At 51.5% G+C, this 18,023-nt stretch overlaps 1 protein-coding gene across 2 annotated transcripts in view; it reads left to right on the top strand.

Moving 5' to 3' along the window:
- WNT9A (Wnt family member 9A) overlaps window positions 1-15,706 on the top strand; it is a 30,730-nt gene extending 15,024 nt beyond the window's left edge. The window contains exons 2-4 of one of the 2 annotated variants that reach the window (XM_084885194.1): window positions 9,488-9,744; window positions 10,431-10,681; window positions 12,771-15,706. In XM_084885194.1, the coding sequence (XP_084741320.1) occupies window positions 9,488-9,744; window positions 10,431-10,681; window positions 12,771-13,250 (988 nt within the window). In that variant the 3' untranslated portion in view covers window positions 13,251-15,706. Of the gene's footprint in view, window positions 1-9,487; window positions 9,745-10,430; window positions 10,694-12,770 lie in introns of both variants that reach the window. The other variant, XM_084885193.1, reaches the window with a different exon arrangement.
- The last annotated feature ends 2,317 nt before the right edge of the window (window positions 15,707-18,023 follow it).

Genomic DNA, 18,023 nt, shown 5'->3' with positions numbered 1-18,023 from the left:
TATCATACATATCAAATAACATATATATCAACATGTGTGTAACTTCAGCTATTGAAAAAATCTGCATTATTAACCGGTACACCTGGTATAGGGGGCCTGTTTCTGGGACTTTGTATTTTGTTCCTTTGATTTTATTTTTATTTTTATTTTTTTTGTCTATGTTGACACCAACACTATACTTTCTTAGTTACCGAACTTTCTAATAAATCTTGAAATAGCCTCCCAACTTCATTGTTTTAAAAAGTTGCTTTGGCTATTTTATTTTTTCTGTCCCCCACTGCCTCCCCTTTGGCAATCATCAGTTGGTTCTCTATTGTTTTGATCATTCGTTTTGTTTTTAGATTCCACAGATAAGAGAGATCATATGGTATTTGTCTTTGTTCATACTACTGACTAATATTCTATTGCATATATGTAGCACATCTTTATCCATTTACCTATTGGTGGATATCTAGGTTACTTTTGTATTTTGGCTATTACTAGTTAATGCAACAATGAACATAGGGGTGCATATATCTTTTCAAATAGCTGTTTTTGATTTCTTTGGATAAGTACCCAGAAGCAGAATTGCTGAATCATATGGCAGTTTCATTTTTAATCTTTTGAGGAACCTCTATGCTGCTTCCCACAGTGGCTGCACCAGTCTGCATTCCCACCAGCAGTGCACAGGGTTCCCTTTCTCCACGTCCTCGCCAACACTTGTTTGTTGATTTATTGATTATAGGCATTCTGACAGGTGTGAAGTAATATTTCATTGTGGTTTTAATTTGCATTTCTCTGGTGGATTAGTGATGTTGAGCATCTTTTCATATGTCTGTTGGCCATCTGTATGTCCTCTTTGGAAAAATGTCTATTTAGGCCTTCTCCCCATTTAAAAAATAAGATTGGGGTTTGTATCTGTGTGTGTTTGCATGTTGAGTTATATGAGTTCTTTATATATTATGGATATTATTGGATGTGTCATTTGCAGATATCTTCTCCCATTCATTTTGTTGTGCAAAAATTTTCTAGTTTGATGTAATCACATTTATTTTTTTCCTTTTGTTTCCCTTGTTCCAGGAGATATATAAAAACAATATTGCTAAGAGTGATGTCAAAGAGTCCACTGCCTATATTTTCCTCTAAGAATTTTGTAGCTTCAGTCCTAACATTTAAGTTTTTAACACATTTTGAGTTTATTTTTATATGTAGTGTTGGAAAGTGGTCCAATTTCAGGGTTTTTTTGCACGTGTCTGTCCAATTTTTCCAGCACCATTTATTGAAAAGACTATCTTTACCCCATTGTATATTCTTGCCTCCTTTGTCATAGATTAATTTACCAAATAAGGATGGGTTATTTCCTGGCTCTCTATTTTCTTCCATTGGTCTGTGTCTGTTTTTATGGCAGTACAATGCTATTTTGCTTAGTATAGTCTTGTAGTATATTTTGATATCAGATAGTGTGATACCTCCTACTTTGTTCTTTTGTAAGATTGCTATGGTTATGCAGGGTCTTTAGTGGTTCCATCTATATTTTAGGATAATTTGTTCTAGTTTTGAGAAGAATGCCTTTGGCATTTTAATAGCAATTGCATTGAATCTGTAGATTACTTCGGGTATGGACATTTTAACAATTGCATTCTTCCAACCCATGGGCAAGATATATCTTTCCAATTATTTATGTCTTCAATTTCTTCATTATCTTACAGTTTTCAGAGTACAAATCTTTTATCTCTTCCGTTAAATGTATTCCTAGATATTTCATACTTTTTGATGCAATTGTAAGTGGTATTGTTTTCTTAATATGGCTTCTGATTGTTCATTATTGGTGTATAAAAATGTAACTAATTTTTGTATATTGATTCTGTATTCTGAACTTTACCGAAGATACTTATTCTAATAGTTTTTATTGGAGCCTCTAATGCTTTCTACTAGTATATATAGCATCGTGTCATCTGCAAATAATGAGAGGTTTACTTCTTCCTTTTTTATTTTGATGTGTTTTATTTCTTTTTCTTGTCTTATTGCTGTGGCTAGGACTTTCAATACTGTGTTGAATAAAAGTGGGGATCTCTGTCCCTGACTTTAAGGAAAATGCTTTTAGCTTTTCACTGTTGAATAGGATGTCAGCTGTGGGTTTGTCTTATATGGCCTTTATTATATCAAGGTATGTTCCTTTTATGCCCATTTTGTTGAGAGTTTTTATCATAATAGGATGTTGAGTTTTGTCAAATACTTTTTCTGCATCTATTGAGATGATGGGTTTTATCTTTTATTTTGTTAATGTAATGTGATTTATGCATGTTGAACCATCTTTGCATACTGGTATAAATCTCATTTAATCAATGTGTTTAATCCTTTTAATGTAGTAGGTTTTTTTGTTTGTTTTGGTTAATCCTCCACTGAGGATATTTTTTCCATTGATTTTTAGAGAGAGTGGAAGCAATGGGGAGAGACACACAGAGAGAAGCATTGATGTGAGAGAGACATATTAATTGGTTGCCTTCCCAGACAAGAGCTGCAACCAAGGTATGTGCCCTTGACCAGAATCGAACCTGTGAACCTTCTAACCACGGAGCAGAACCAGAGAGGGCCTTTAAATGTACTGTTGAATCCAGTTTCCTAATATATTGTTGAGAATTTTTGCGTATATATGTTCATCAAGGATATTGGCCTGTAAGTCTCTCTCTTTTTCTTTTGGCAGTGTCTTTATCTGGCTTTGGTATAATGCTGGCTTCATAAAATGAGTTTGAAAGCATCCCTTCCACTTCAACTTATAAAAATAGTTTAAGAAAGATGCATATTAATTTTTCTTTAAATATTTGGCTGTTTCGTGGGTGAGAACTGTGTTCCACACTTCCCTGGACGTATTGTATCTTATGAGAATGTTAAAGATGAAAAGAAAATCCCTGACTGTGGTAAAGTGCATTTAGGTCTTGTTACTGCTTCCTGGGAAGTGGGCTCGGCACTGTGAGAGGTGATCCACCAGAGGAAGCCAGGTGGGAGGGGTCTGCTGCCGGTCAAGGGGCTGCCCCCTGTGGGCAGCCTGGGCTTACTGCCTCCACGGGCTGCCTGTGTAGGCCTGTGAGCTCATCTGTCCTGGGCCAGACCTTTGCTTTGGGTGTGTGTGTTGCGGAACAGGAGGGGTGTCACGGGGGTGGCAGCTGCATTGAGCAGCTGGGTGGGCTGGGCAGGCTGGGTGAGCCTGTACTGTGCCAGGAGACCTGGCTACTTTCTGGGCTGAGGCAGTCTGAGTGGGCAGAGGCTCCGTGCTAGAGCTAGCATGCAGGTCTGAGAGCTTGCATTGGGCAGTGGTAGGGTGTGTGTGTGGGGCTCACCTGGGCCACCTGCTTCATGCCGAATGTTGTGGTTTTGGATGGGTCACACGTGCACAGCATCGTGTGTGAGGAGCTCACAGGCTGCAGGAGAGGAGTGTTTTCCCTGCCCCAGGCCACCTGGGTCCTGGGTTGCCCATATGCCCGCAAACATATATGCTGCACTGAGGCAGGCAGACCAAGTTTGCCCTGGAGGGGTTAGATCCCAGCGATTCAGTCAGTCTCCAGTCTTGTGTATAGCAGTCCCTTAATTCATGGCCAGTTTTGCTTTATGCAGTTCCAGTCACTGTGGTCACAAATTTTTAAATGGAAAATTCCAGAAATAAACAATTCGTACGTTTTATTTTAATTTTTTAAAATATGTTTTTCTTGGTTTGAGAGGGAGAGAAAGGGAGAGGAAGAGAGAGAAACATTGATGAAAGAGAAACATCAATATCGATTGGCTGCCTCTTGCATGACCCCCACTGGAGATCGAGCCCACAACTTGGTCATGTGCCCTGGCTGGGAATCGAATGGGTGACCTCTTGGTGCATGAGTTGACACTCAACCACTGAACCACACTCGCCGGCTGACATCTTATAAGTTTTCAGTTGTGTGATGTTCTGAGTGGCATGATGAACTCTTAGAGTGTCTGCTCAGTTCACCTGTGCCATAATTTGTCCCTTTGTCCAGTATTTCTATGCTGTAGACACTCCCACCTGTCAGTCACAGATTACCTGTGTTGGTAATCAAATTGGTGAGAGAGAGAGAGAGAGAGAGAGAGAGAGAGAGAGAGAGAGAGAGAGAGAGAGGGACCATGCTCACACATTTATTACAACATATTGTTAAAATTGTTCTACTTTATTGTTATTTGTTGTTAATCTCTTACTGAACCTAATTTATAAATTAAATGTTATCATAGGAAAAAACACAGCATATAAAAGGTTTGGTACAATCTACAGTTTTAGGCTTCCCCTGGGGGTCCTGGAACATGTTCCTGCAGAGAAATGGGGACTACCGTGTAACAGACCGTGCTTCCAGTGTTTTTGTATGACAGCATTGTGTTGGATAGTGTGTGAGTATGTTTTAAGATAATATACCTGTAGCCTGTATTTATAGAAAGGGAATTGGTGGGTGAATTTTATTTTATTTTTAATCTTCACCCAAAGGTATTTTTCCATTGATTTTTAGAGAAAGTGGAAGAGAGCTGAAACCGGTGTTTGGCTCAGAGGTAGAGCATCAGTCTGCGGACTGAAAGGTCCCAGGTTCAATTCCGGTCAGGGGCATGTACATTGGTTATGGGCACATCCCCAGTAGGGGGTGTACAAGAGGCAGCTGGTCGATGTTTCTCTCTCATCGACGTTTCTAGCTCTCTATCCCTCTCCCTTCCTCTCTGTAAAAAATCAATAAAATATATTAAAAAAAAAAAAAGAAAGTGGAAGAGAGAAGGAAACACAGAGAGAAATATCAGTGTGAGAGAAACACATAGATTGGTGCCTCCTGTATGAGCTTCAACCAGGGTCCGGACCAGGGAGGAGCCTGCAACCAAGGTACATGTCCTTCACCGGAATCCAGCCTTAGGCCCTTTGGTCCGAAGGCTGACACTCTATCCACTGAGCCAAACTGGCTAGAATTTTTATAGATATATCAGTACAGAATTCCAGCCATGGAGGGACATCTCTTACTATTTGTCCTTGACAATAATCTTATCAGACACCAATTTGTGCTCATCTGGTGAATGAAAAATAACATATCAATACAATTTTATTTTGTGTTTATATTTTTTAAAAATATGTATTTTTATTAATTTTCAGAGAGGAAGGGAGAGGGAGAGAGAGACAGAATGATGAGCTAGATTCCTGCATGCCCCATACTGGGGATCCAGCTGGCAACCTGGGGCAACCAGGAATCGAACTATGACCTCCTGGTACATAGTTCTATGCTCAACCACTGAGCCACACCAGCCAGGCTATTTTATGTTTCTTTGATCGGGTTGGAGCCTCTTATAAGTTTTAATAGCAGCTATATTTCCTACCTTTGAACTGTATGTGCATATCCTGTGTTCTCTGCAATTGACCCCTTTTATTAATGATCTTTAGGAAAAGATCCACGTGCACGCACAGCACGCACGCACATACACATGCACAAGCACATGAACAAAGGAAGTTGCCCTTGGTTTGGGATTGGCGTTGCAACATTTTTTTATTTTACTCTTGTGTATTGTTTTTTGGTTTTTGCTGTCATTAGTATTAATTTTTAAAAATCTTTAAAAAAATTTATTATCTAAAGTATTACATATGTCTCCTTTCCCCCCGATTGCCCCCCACCCCCAGTCATTCCCACACCAGGCAAGTCCCCACCGCCTCAGTGTCTGTGTCCATCGATTATGCGAATATGCATGCATACAAGTCTTTGGTTGTTCTCTAACCCCCACCTCCCCTGCCATTTGTCTCTGGATCTATTTTTGTTCATCAAATTATGTTAATCATTATATCCCACAAATGAGTGAGATCATGTGATATTTATCTGTCTCCAACCTGCTTATTTCGCTTAGCATAATGCTCTCCAGTTCCATCCATGCTGCGGCAAATGGTAAAAGTTCTTTCTTTTTTACTGCAGCATAGTATTCCATTGTGTAGATGTACCAGTTTTCTAATCCACTCATCTGCTGATGGGCACTTAGACTGTTTCCAGATTTTAGCTATGGTAAATTGTGCTGCTATGAACATAGGGGTACATATATCCTTTCTGATTGGTGTTTCTGGTTTCTTGGAATATATTCCTACAAGTGGGATTACTGGGTCAAATGGGAGTTCCATTTTCAGTTTTGTGAGGAAACTCCATACTGTTCTCCACAGGGGCTGCACCAGTCTGCATTCCCACCAGCAGTGCACGAGGGCTCCTTTTTCTTCACATCCTCTTCAACACTTGTCCTTTGTTGATTTGTTGATGATAGCCCAGTGGTCGGCAAACTGCGGCTCGCAAGCCACATGGGGCTCTTTGGCCCTTTGAGTGTGGCTCTTCCACAAAATACCACGGCCTGGGGGAGTCTATTTTGAAGAAGTGGTGTTAGAAGACATTTAAGTTTAAAAAAATTAGGCTCTCAAAAGAAATTTCAATCGTTGTACTGTTGATATTTGGCTCTGTTGACTAATGAGTTTGCCGACCACTGTTCAGATAGGCATTCTGACAGGTGTGAGATGGTACCTCATTGTTGTTTCGATATGCATCTCTCGGATGATTAGTGATTTTGAGCATGTTTTCATGTGTCTCTCAGCCTTTTGTATGTCTTCTTTCGAAAAGTGTCTATTTAGGTCCTTTGCCCATTTTTTTTTTAATTGAATCCTTTACCTTCCTTTTGTTAAGTTGTATGAGTTCTCTGTGAACTTTGGAGATTAAAGCCTTATCTGAAACAGCATTTACAAATATGTTCTCCCATTGTCTATTGTTTTCTAAAACTCTATGCTACTGTTTCACTGTGCAGAGATTCTTGTATTTTTAGAATAAAATTTATTAAATTTTCAAGGTCTTTTGGATTCTGATTCCCTCTGAGAAAAGCCTCCCTGATTCTAGAGGTGGTTTGTAAACCTCTCATCTTCCCTCTGGCACTGCTGTGATTACTCTCTGTGTTGAGGAGGTTCTGTCCTGGACCCCTGGTCCCTGTCACTGAGAGTTCTCCCGCTAGGCCCAGGAACCAGTCCTCCCGCACCGGAACATGGTCTGCCCACTTACCTTGCCATCCGACACCTCCACAAGGGTCTGTCCTCTGCACCCCAGGCTGTGAGCCCAGATAGCTGCTCCCTCTGCAGGCCGCACACTGAACATACCCAGCAGGGTAGGGGTCTGGCGCAGGGACCATCTGGGTGCTGGTGTCCGACAGTTGGGAAGGGGCTGCCTTGGGAGCAGAACGGTGTGGCTCAGCAGGGTTCCACCCTCACAGCACCTCTAGGGCATGGGGAAGCTGCCGTCAGTCTGCACGGCAGGATAGTATGGCCACAGTCAGCCTAGGTGGCAGAGGACTCCGCTTCTCAGCCCCCAGATGCAGGGTGGATGACCCCTGCCTCAGCCTCCCTGGACTGAGGAGAAGCATGGCCCCAGGCATGGTGGACACCTGCCCTCAGCCGCCATGTACAGCTGGACCGGGTACGACCTCAGGTAGGGGACTCCTGCCCTTGCGCAGTGAGGATGGGAGGCAGGGCAACGCCGGTGTAGGGGGGCTCTGGCCCTCTCCTTACCTGAACTAGAAAGCAGGGTGGCCCTGGGTGTGCTGGGACCCCTGCCCTCAGCCTCTCTGGGCTGGGCGGCACTGTGGCCCACTGTCCTTTCCCTCTCCTTGTTCATTCTCACAGCTGCCCTCTCCGGGCTGGCCTCAGATCCCCCCACGTTGGCCCCACCTTTGGGGGTCCTCTTGGATGCTGGAATGTTTGGCACCGCCTGGAGCTTGGTTAATCTCGTGCAGGTTGGAGGCTGCGGGGTGTCTGCTGCCTGGCACCCGTTCTGGGCACAGCTGTTGACATTCCTGTCTGGGGACAAGTCTCTACTGTGTGAGCCGCCTTTGTGTGGGGAGCGCGGCTTTTCCAGCCTCCAGCGTGGGGTCTGCGGGCCCCAGCCTGTACTCCGTCTGCCTCGGCAGCTGTCTTTGGGCAGGAGGCTTGGAAGTCCACGGAGCCACTCATGGCGGTCCCTGTGCCCTTGGGAACGAAGCACCAACCCTGCGGCAGCAGTGGGGATGCAGGCCACTGGCTGGCTGGCTGGCTTCGTCCTTCACCCACCTCCTCGCTGGCCCCGCATCCCAGCTCAGAGCTCACAGACTCCTTCTCCTCAAAGGCCTTGCTGCCTCTCTGTCTGCACCGCAGGGCCACCCACTCCAGGCCCCTCCTGTGCCTCAGGGACCTTTGGGGCTCTCTCCCAGCCCGGGTCCATGCTGGCCTCCCACTGTGCACGGGGTGGGGGGAGCAAAAGGGGCTCCAGGCTCAGAGCATCACTTAGGAGAGTCGCCCTGCAGTGGAGTCTTCTGGGACGGGAGCTGGCAGGGCACGGCCAGCGCTCTGCTCTGGTGCCAGGCCCACTCTGGGCACGTGGAGAGCAGGGCCCAGGCCTGGGAGTGGCCTTCTAACAGAGCCAGAGTGTGGAAGGGGTGGAGTGTAGGCGCGCATCCTTGGTCTGAGGCCTGCCTGCGTGGCCTCACCCTCCAAGGGTGACTTGCTCCCTCCCACCTGCGGGCCCCTCCTCTCTGCACCCCGGGCCTTTGCCCTGTGTCCCTACAGTGTTGCCTGGCTCCCTGCTGGACCTCCTGTCTTGGGGGAACTGCCTGGAGTGAGTGAGGCAGGCCGTGTCTCTTCAGAGTCTGGGAGTCCCACTGGGCCCTCAGCAGGGTAGAGGCCCCCACCCAGGCAGGGCCCGGGAGAGGTCCTGCTGGGGTGTGTAGGGGGAGGCGAGAGGGAGCAGAGGCAGGGAGACTTTGAAAGCCAGTGCCTGGGTTATCGCCAGAGGAACATCGCTGCTGGGGTCTGCCACGGGGAGGGGTTCTATAGAAAGCTGGGGCTCCTGGGGTCAGCCTGGTAGCCACTGTGCCCCTGAGTGGCCTTTCGAGAGGCAGCAGGAGGGAGGATGGGGCATGGTGAGGGACCATGTTCCCCATGGGTGGCTGGGGTGAGAGGCTTATTTCCAAAGAGGCTCAAACAGAAGGTGAGTCCTGCCCCTGTCCTGGTGGGCATCTCTCCCTCCCAGGGCTAAGGGTCTGAACGAGGCCCAGGTGTGCCGTCGCTCTGTCTGGGGACACACAAGGCCAGGCCTGTCAGCCCCTGGCTGGAGCAGGTGGGCGTGGAGGCAGCAGGACAGAGAGCAGGCTACGGACCCCGTGGGCAGGGCCTGGGGTGGAGCTGCAGGAGAAAGGGGCCGTTTCCCAGTGGCACGTGGCCCCGGGCTGGGAGGCGCTCTTGCAGGCGTTTTGGGAGGTCCCGTGGGGCCTGGGGCCATGTGTACAGACTACAGGAGGACAAGGGCCTCCAAGGGTCACCTCCACCTGGGGATGGCAGAGGTGCCCTCCAGGAGCAGGGCTCCTCCAGCTGGGTAAGCAGGCAGGTCAGTGGGTGCAGTGTCTGTGCCCCCTTGGGGCCCGGCCTCTGCGCCCTGCCTGGCTGTGTGCGATGGCTCTTCCTCCGGGCGCTGCTCACTGGGCTCTCTGTGTGCAGGCTGACCGGCAGCGAGCCCCTGACCATCCTCCCGCTGACCCTGGAGCCCGAGGCAGCCGTGCAGGCGCACTACAAGGCCTGCGACCGGCTGAAGCTGGAGCGGAAGCAGCGGCGCATGTGCCGGCGGGACCCGGGCGTGGCGGAGACGCTGGTGGAAGCGGTCAGCATGAGCGCCCTCGAGTGCCAGTACCAGTTCCGCTTCGAGCGCTGGAACTGCACCCTGGAGGGCCGCTACCGGGCCAGCCTGCTCAAGCGAGGTGTGGTGCCCTGGGCCCAGGGCAGGGGAGAGGAGCTGAGGGCATAGGGGAGGTCCCGGAGCCAGCTCCCGCCCAGCCCCTCCCAGCTGCCCTGTCTCCACACAGGCCTGCTCGGCTGCTGGCAGCACCAGGAGCCTTTGGCAGCTTTGCCAGGGCCTCAGGCAGCTCTGATGGCTTTTCCCACATGCCTGTGGCCAAGGCTCCGTGCCCATAGGGATGGCGGGGGTCCAGCTGGTGCCCAGAGCACAGAGCCTCTTCTCTCCGTCTCCCTCTGCATGTGGGAGCTACTGGGGACTCCTCTGAGCTCTTGATGACCTTGCTAAAAAACGGGGGGCCAGGCAGGGCTTCCCTAGGGCCCCGGGCCATTCTGGTGGGTAAGAGCCCCGGATGGGTGGGATCTCTGATCACCAGGCAAAATGAAGGCCACAGTACCTCTGGATCTATACTCCCTCTCTCCTCCCCCCCCCCCCCCCCCCACACACACACACAGGAGAGCCCTCAGCCCAGGAGGTATTCCCCTCCCCTCTCTCCCCTCAAGTTGATCCCGGGAAGGGGCCAGCAGTCCAGGATTTGGGATTTGGGGCTTCGTCAGGAATGCAGTGGTTCAGCTGCACGTAGTGACAGGTTCTGCTGCTGGTGTCACCACTGACCGGCCCTGCTGCCCCCCCGCCTCCCTCCCCCCGCAGGCTTCAAGGAGACTGCCTTCCTCTATGCCATCTCCTCCGCTGGCCTGACCCACGCTCTGGCCAAGGCCTGCAGCGCCGGCCGCATGGAGCGCTGCACCTGTGACGAAGCCCCTGACCTGGAGAACCGGGAGGCCTGGCAGTGGGGTGGCTGCGGAGACAACCTCAAGTACAGCAGCAAGTTCGTCAAGGAGTTCCTGGGCCGGCGGTCGAGCAAGGACCTGCGTGCCCGTGTGGATTTCCACAACAACCTCGTGGGTGTGAAGGCAAGCGGGGCGGGGGTGGGGGCGCGGGGTGGGGAGGGGTGCCATGGGGGGGGGGTGGTGGTGGTGGTGGTGGTGGTGGTGGTGGTGGTGAAGGGGGTAGGCCAGGCTCAGAAAGGGCTGGCGGGGGGGGGGGGGGGGAGGGGTCCGCTGTCTGTGCTTTAGTTCTGGCCATGTGGTGCCAGCCACACAGCCTTGTAGTTTGCCCGCTTATGTAAGCCTTATTACCTGCCAAATAGATGGAGATGCTAGTTGCCAAGGAAGGCGTCTGTGGTCTCCAATGGAGAGTGTTCCGTGGCCTCCCCTGGAGGGTGCCCGTGGCCTCTCGTGGAGGGTGTCCTGTGGTCGGTCCCTCACAGAGAGGTAGAACTGGAAGGCCTACTTTCTACTGGCGGGGAAAAGCTGGGTGGGTCTGGGGCCATCTGTGCCTGGCCCTGGGTGTCCAGGCCACCAGGAGGGTCTCTGTGATGGGCAGCATCTGTCCAAGGGGATGGCAGATTGAGAGCCCTGCCTGCCAGGGCTGAGGGGCAGGTGGTCCTGTGAGCAGGGACCTAGGTAGGGGCAGTCTGGAAACTGTGCTGGCCAGGGAAGGCCTGGGTGCAGCTGGTCCTAGTGTGTGTTGGGCGGTGCTTCTGCTTAGAGATCTGTGGCCAGGACTCTCTCCCGAGGAAACCCAGCTCAGAAGACTCAGGAATAGGAGTCTCTTGGCATTTTGGCTGGGCCCTTCAGGGGCTGCGGACTGCAAGCATGACTGAGCCCGGGGGCACCTCGCTCCTGCCACTTTTTACCCTTCCTGCAGTCCCGCGGCTCTCGGGTCCTCAGCACTGTGGTAGGCAGCAGGCCTGTGCCTGAGTCCTAACTGTGGTTGGAGCCCTGCCCCTTTAGGTCCCCAGCAACCTGGGCCACCAACTGCCCCCAAGGCTCACCATTGCCTGGGACCGGCAGGGGACCCCAGGAAAGTGGAGCCCAGGCCTGGGGGTGTGTGTTGAGAGCCAGCCCTCTGTGAGCCTCTTTGTTGACTCGCTGGAGTTCTGAGCCCTGGATGGGAACTCCCTCCCTCCTCCAGTCCTCTGGGGAGGGCAGCGGGAGATTAAACCCCCCAGGCAAGGCCTTTTCTTTTCCCTTGTACTCGCCTTTTGTAAGCTGTAAATGGAAAGTCAGAATATGAAAAGTGCTCCATTAGCTCCAGGCCCCGGTAAGTAGTGTTTTAATTAACTTTGCCATGTTTCTCAGCAAAGTATCATTAAATGTTACTCTTCTGTTGTGTGGCCAAGGAGTAGCTATGCTTCTTAATCCCCTGAGATGGCCCTCCCTGGGCGCTCACACCTGGCGTAGGCCTCTGGGATGGGCTCTGCCCTTCCTCCCCAGTCCCTCTGGGGCCTCCTGTGCGGGCAGCCTGGCAGGAGGCTCCGTGGGGCAGTTGTCTGACTTCCTGACTTTGCAGGTGACACCCAAGTCCTGGAGGTGGAAGTACCTGGCCTGGGGCTTGGGAAGCTTCCCCCAGTCTGAACACAGCTTGGTGCTGGGCCGCACCTGCCCCTGCCCTGGCCAGCTGCTTTCCCTCCTGAGTGGGCTGGGTGGCACCCATATGTGCAGTAGCACCAGGTCCCAGTGCCAGGCAGGGACGAGGTCAGCTGAGTTAGAGACACCAGTGGCCAGTCCTGCCATTGGGTGTGCCACACTCCAGAGAGCACACGGATAGGTGCTGGTGGTGGGGCTGGCGCCTGGCTTGCCGAGCCCGTGTAGGGGCAGCCCTAGACGCAGGGGAGAACATCTGGGCGGGAAGGGAGTGTCCCTGCCAGGCCACAGGTGCTGTGGTGGCTGCTCGAGGCCATGCTGCTGGCCAGAGGGCTCTGTCCTAGGCGGTCTGCGGCCTGAAGGCAGCGAGCGGGAGGGGGGATAAGCCAGGGAGCCTGGGCGATGGGCCGTGGTGGCCCTCTGGGCCATGCCTGGGTTTGGGGGCCAGAGGATTTGGTTCTAGGGTGGGTGCCAGTTTCAGCCCCTTTTGGGGTGATTCGTGGGGTCTGGTCTCTTCTGCCGGGTGTGGCCCACATGCTCACCTCCCCCGCTCTCTCTCCAGGTGATCAAGGCTGGGGTGGAGACCACATGTAAGTGCCACGGCGTGTCCGGTTCCTGTACTGTGCGGACGTGCTGGCGGCAGCTGGCACCCTTCCACGAGGTGGGCAAGCGCCTGAAGTACAAGTATGAGACCGCGCTCAAGGTGGGCAGCACCACCAATGAGGCTGCCGGCGAGGCAGGCGCCATCTCGCCGCCCAGGGGCCGGGCCTCGGGCACAGGCGGCGACCCGCTGCCCCACACGCCGGAGCTCGTGCACCTGGACGACTCGCCCAGCTTCTGCCTGGCCGGCCGCTTCTCCCCGGGCACCGCGGGCCGCAGGTGCCATCGCGAGAAGAACTGCGAGAGCATCTGCTGCGGGCGCGGCCACAACACACAGAGCCGCGTGGTGACACGGCCCTGCCAGTGCCAGGTGCGCTGGTGCTGCTACGTGGAGTGCAGGCAGTGCACGCAGCGGGAGGAGGTCTACACCTGCAAGGGCTAGCGCCGGGCGGCCAGCTGCTGCGGGGGTCCGGGCAGCGTGTGCAGCAGAGGCGTCTACGCTTGCAGACTGAGCCCCGGGCGAGGTGCTCCCGGCACATTTGGGCAGAACGCGGGGGCAGGAGCCCAGCCTGGTCTGACCTCCGCATGCCCTCTGCTTTTCCCTCCCCGGAACCCGACGGCATTGCACTGATGCTTTCTGTCCTTAAGAGTCCAGTTCCTGTGTCACAGTGCCCCGAACCACGTGGGCTCCCTCCGAGGAGCATGGGTGCACCTTCATGACCACGCAGGGCCTCCGCGGCAGCCTGTTGGCTGTCCTCTGCCAGCTCTGGTTAGAGTCAAACCACTAGGAGAGGGACGGCCAGTGATGGGAGGGGGCGCTGCCTCTCCCTCTGACATCAAGCACTTCTCTCTGGAGTACTATCAGTGACTTTTAACTTATTTTAATTTAACTAATATATAATAATTATTTTCTTTGTCCCCGTTACGTTCCAGGCTGTGGCTCTCCCAGTCTGCAGTCTGGAGGGGCCCCTTCCAATCTCCTTTCCCTCCCCTCCCCCAACCCCCGACTTATTTGCCTGATCTGCTTTGTGTTTGAAACCACTAAGTCAAGAGAGACGTTGCTGTCGTTGCTCTAGGAGTTAAAGTGAGCTGTGTCCGGCCACCTCCCTCAGGGCTTCTGGAAGTCAGGTCCAGGCTGCTGCCCCAGGGAAGCCATCCTGGGAAGGGAGCTTGTGGGCACACGGCCCTGCACTCCAGCCCTCAATGCAGATTTTGGAGCCTGGGGTGGCAAGGCTGGCCTGCCTTCCCCAAGGGGTATGCATGGGCAGAGGGGCAGGGCCAGCCCCGTGGAGCGTTTATTCCACAGGGAAGCACAGCTTGCTCTGTGTCGTGGTGGGGGAAGCAGGGTGGGCGTAGATGCGATGGAGTGTGTTTGGGGCTAGGATTTGGCAAATGGAAGGCTGTGTTCCTTGGCCATGCTGTTGTCTTTGCCGGAAGGAGGAAAAGATGGCCCACACCGACCTGGTTTGGTGTTAGTGTGCGCACACGTGTGCATGTGTGCTTGAGTATGTCTCTGTGTGTGGTGCGTGCATGCTTGTGCAGTGTGTGCATATATAAGTTGCATGTGTGATGTGCATGCACACGTGACTGCACACACATGTGTATGAGCATGTGCCATGTATGCATGTGCTGTGTGTGCATACACGAGTGTGTGAACATACGCATGTGTTCATGGGTGTGTGTCCTTACGTGGATGTATGCTCTGAGTACATGCCTCTGTGTGCATTATGTGTGGAGGTACGGTGATGTGTGTACATGTGTGCATGTGTGTGTGCATGTGTTATGCGTGTGTGCTGGTGTGGTCTGTGGGTGGTTGGGGTGTGACCTGGTCCACCCTGTGCCCGTCCTTTGGGCCTCTCCTTCCCGCATTGACGTGATTGGCGGCCGTGGCTCTGGAGCTCCTGCCCTGGGCCTGTCCTGCTCAGCTGGCGGCTGTGCTCCAAGGTGCAGCAGTGTGGACGCAGGAACTACTGAGCTAGGGCATTCCTGGGCGTCCCCGGGGCTCCAGGAGCCCCAGGGAACTGAGTTTGTAAAAGAAAACCTATTTATGTTGATGTGGGTCTCTTCGTTCCTGTTTCATAGTGTAAATAGTAAAGTTTATTCTCCTGTGGTCCAGAGAACACGCCGTGAATAACTGCTGTGGAGGCCCATCCTGGAAGGGAGCCAGGGGGCCCCTCAGTGGCAGGAGATGTGGACCTGCCCCATCTCTGCAGGCCTGGCTGGACGGGGTGAGCGGGGTGCACCCCTGCCGCCGGGCCCAGAGCAGGCGGAGCGGCACGCTCCCACGACAAGACTGTAGCCAGTCACTCCTGGGTCTGGAAAGGTGGCAAGTCAAAAGAAGGATATATATTTTTTAAATTAAATACCACATTTAGCTATTTTTGTCATAAATATTAAGAAAAGTATTTTTTAAAACAAGGCAGGCTGAGAATGTCTGCTGGCTGGCTTGTTCATATATAAATATATATCAGAATGTCTTGCTAAGCAAAGAAGCAGCTCCCCCGGATGGAGCCTCTCCTAAACATGCTTCTCTTTCATGTGGCAGAGGGTCCGGAAGGCCCCGCGTCTGCAGTGGGGCCAGGTCCCGGGTTCAGCCTCTCTAGGAGCTGCAGGGTGGGCAGCCATGCTGAGGGCCAGGCGGGTCCCGGCCACCTGCTCCCCACCAGGCCCTCGGATGTGGGTTCCGGGCAGGCGCGGCCAGTCCGGAGGCTGGGAGGAGAGGGGCATTCACACACGACTCCTGTTCAGCCTCTCCCGCCAGCCTACCCACTTCTCTACCTCATCTATATAGCGAGTAGGTGTGCACTCGAGTGACTAGGGGAATGTATTTATTTAACGGCTTTGTGTAACACAATCAGAAACAAGTGGAAACACTAAATAAACGTATTTTAAATTATAGCCCGACTCAGTCCGATGACTTCAGGGTAGTTATGATGAGCTTATGGGTGGAGATGAGGTATGGGGAGAAGGACCTGGGGGAGGGGGACTTGAGGGAGGAGGGCCTGAGGAGAGAGGGCCTGAGGGAGGAGGGATTACCCAGGTGTACTTGTTAATAATGCAGATTTTGTAATAAAAGAAAACACGATCATTTCAAGAGAAACATCAAAAGTGCTTTATTCAAAGTAATGTCTATCGCTAACTACACATTTCCCCCATCTTTCAGGTAATTTGTGGATACCGTCCCAATAGAACTTTTTTTGTTTGGGGCAAACCATTCAGAGACCCAATTTTCCACTTCGTACGTTTTGAAGTGCTGCTCAGAAAGTGCGTGTGCCATCGATTGGAACAAGTGGTAATCTGAAGGAGCAAGGTCTGGTGGGTTAATACTTCCCAGGCAACATCTTTTAACGTGTCTTTAACTGATTCTGAAGTTTGTGATGGTGCATTATCACGAAGCAAAATTACTTTGCCCTGTCTTCTGACACAGTCTGGTCATTTTACGATCAAAGCATGGTTCAAATTGATTATTTGTTTTCGGTAATGATCAGTGAAGCTCATAATACACCACACCTCTCTAATCACACCAAATGCAGCATTGTCTTCTTTTTGAAGCGATTTGGCCTTGCAGTTGAGGTTGATGATTGACCTGGATCAACCCATGATTTTGGGATTCTCAAAATAAATCCACTTTTCATGGCCAGTCACAATTCGATGCAAAAAAGACTTTCTTTCATGATGTTGAAGCAACATTTTACTGATGACTTTTCAGTTTTCCATTTGTCTTTTGTTCAGTTGATGTGGCACCCATTTTCCTTCCTTTAAAATCTTTCCCATTGCTTGTAAAATGATCAGAAATTGTTTGCTGAGCAACATTTAATCTTTCTCCAAGTTGTGAGTTTGACATGCATCTTCATCCAATAATGCTTGTAATTGTTGGTCTTCAAACTTTTTCAGTTGACCTGGACATTCTTGGTCTTTCATGTTGGAATCTTCACTTTTAAAGCATTTAAACCAGCGTTCACAAGTATGTTGAGAAGGAGCATGTTCACCATAAGCTTCCCGAAGTATACGATAACTTTCAGCAGCACTTTTCTTCAACATAAAGTAATGAATTAAAACTTTCCACAAATGCTCTTTTTTTTGGCATGAAATTTGACATTTTTAAGCGCAAAAATATCTATGATGTTAACACCTTCAGAAAATTTGACATGAAGTTTTGAAGCTTGCTGTCAATACAACAAAATAGCATACATATCAAATCACGTACATATCAACATATGTGAAACTCCATTGAATAAAAAAAAATCCGCATTATTAACCGGTACACCTAGTAAGTCAGGACTTGGGCAGGACCGAGAAGAATTGAGGCAGGAAAACCTGTTTCGGTGGATCCTAATGATGTGAGAGTGTGGAGGGAGCTGAGTGTTTGTGAAGCCCAAGCACAGCACAGCGGGACCCATATGTGGAAGGTGGTTTATCTGTGGTCACACCTGGAGAGGCCGCAGGTGCAGAGACCCTGTCCGGGATCTTTGGTCACTGAGTGGCTGCATGTCCCTCTCACATTGCTGTCACTGCGGTCCCAGGAGCCCAGCAGCATTCAGCTTGTCCACTGTCAACGCCCAGCATAGCCTCACACTGGAGGGGGCTGACTGATCCTTGAGGCCCTTGTCTCCCCAAAGCTGGAGGTCGTTTACATCATCTGCAGAGGCCCATTTCTATCTAAGGTCCCACACTGTGAGTCAAGTGGAATTTGGGAAACACAGCTCCACCCATGGCAGTCATGGGGCCCTGGGTGAGGGCAGGCCCTGGGTAGGAAGTATGAGCTCTCTGCCGGGCGGGCGGGCGGGCGGCGGGCGGGACAGGACACACACCTTCTCTTGATCATTAGGAAACCAGCTTGTTTCTTGGGCAAACCTTCCCTCCGTGCCTCAGGGCCCATGTCCTTTTTGGTCCGTGGGGAGAGGCCTCCAGAATGCTGGAGGTGTAGCCCGCCTCCAGCACATTGGGCACCGGCCCCTGCCTCCTTCTCCCTTCCCCAGGAGTGTTGGGGTGGGGGGAGGGTTCAGCCTGCTCGCAGGATGCCCGCTGTGGCCTTGCTCTCCCTCCTGATCTGAGGCTGAAGCCTCTTCCAGAGCAGGTTCCTCACAGCTCCTCACAGCAGTGGCCCCCCCAACAGGGACCATTGGTCCATCTGTTCACCTGTTCCAGTCTGGGGTTCTCTGGGCACAATACACAACCCTCATTGGTCTCTAGTCCCAGGCCCCTTCAGCCTCAC

The sequence above is a fragment of the Pipistrellus hanaki genome (assembly GCF_964339955.1).
Source record: "Pipistrellus hanaki genome assembly, chromosome: 5".
Classification (NCBI taxonomy): Eukaryota; Metazoa; Chordata; class Mammalia; order Chiroptera; family Vespertilionidae; genus Pipistrellus; species Pipistrellus hanaki.
The sequence above is the reverse complement of the archived record's forward strand: the minus strand, read 5'-3'. Positions and strand labels throughout refer to the sequence as shown.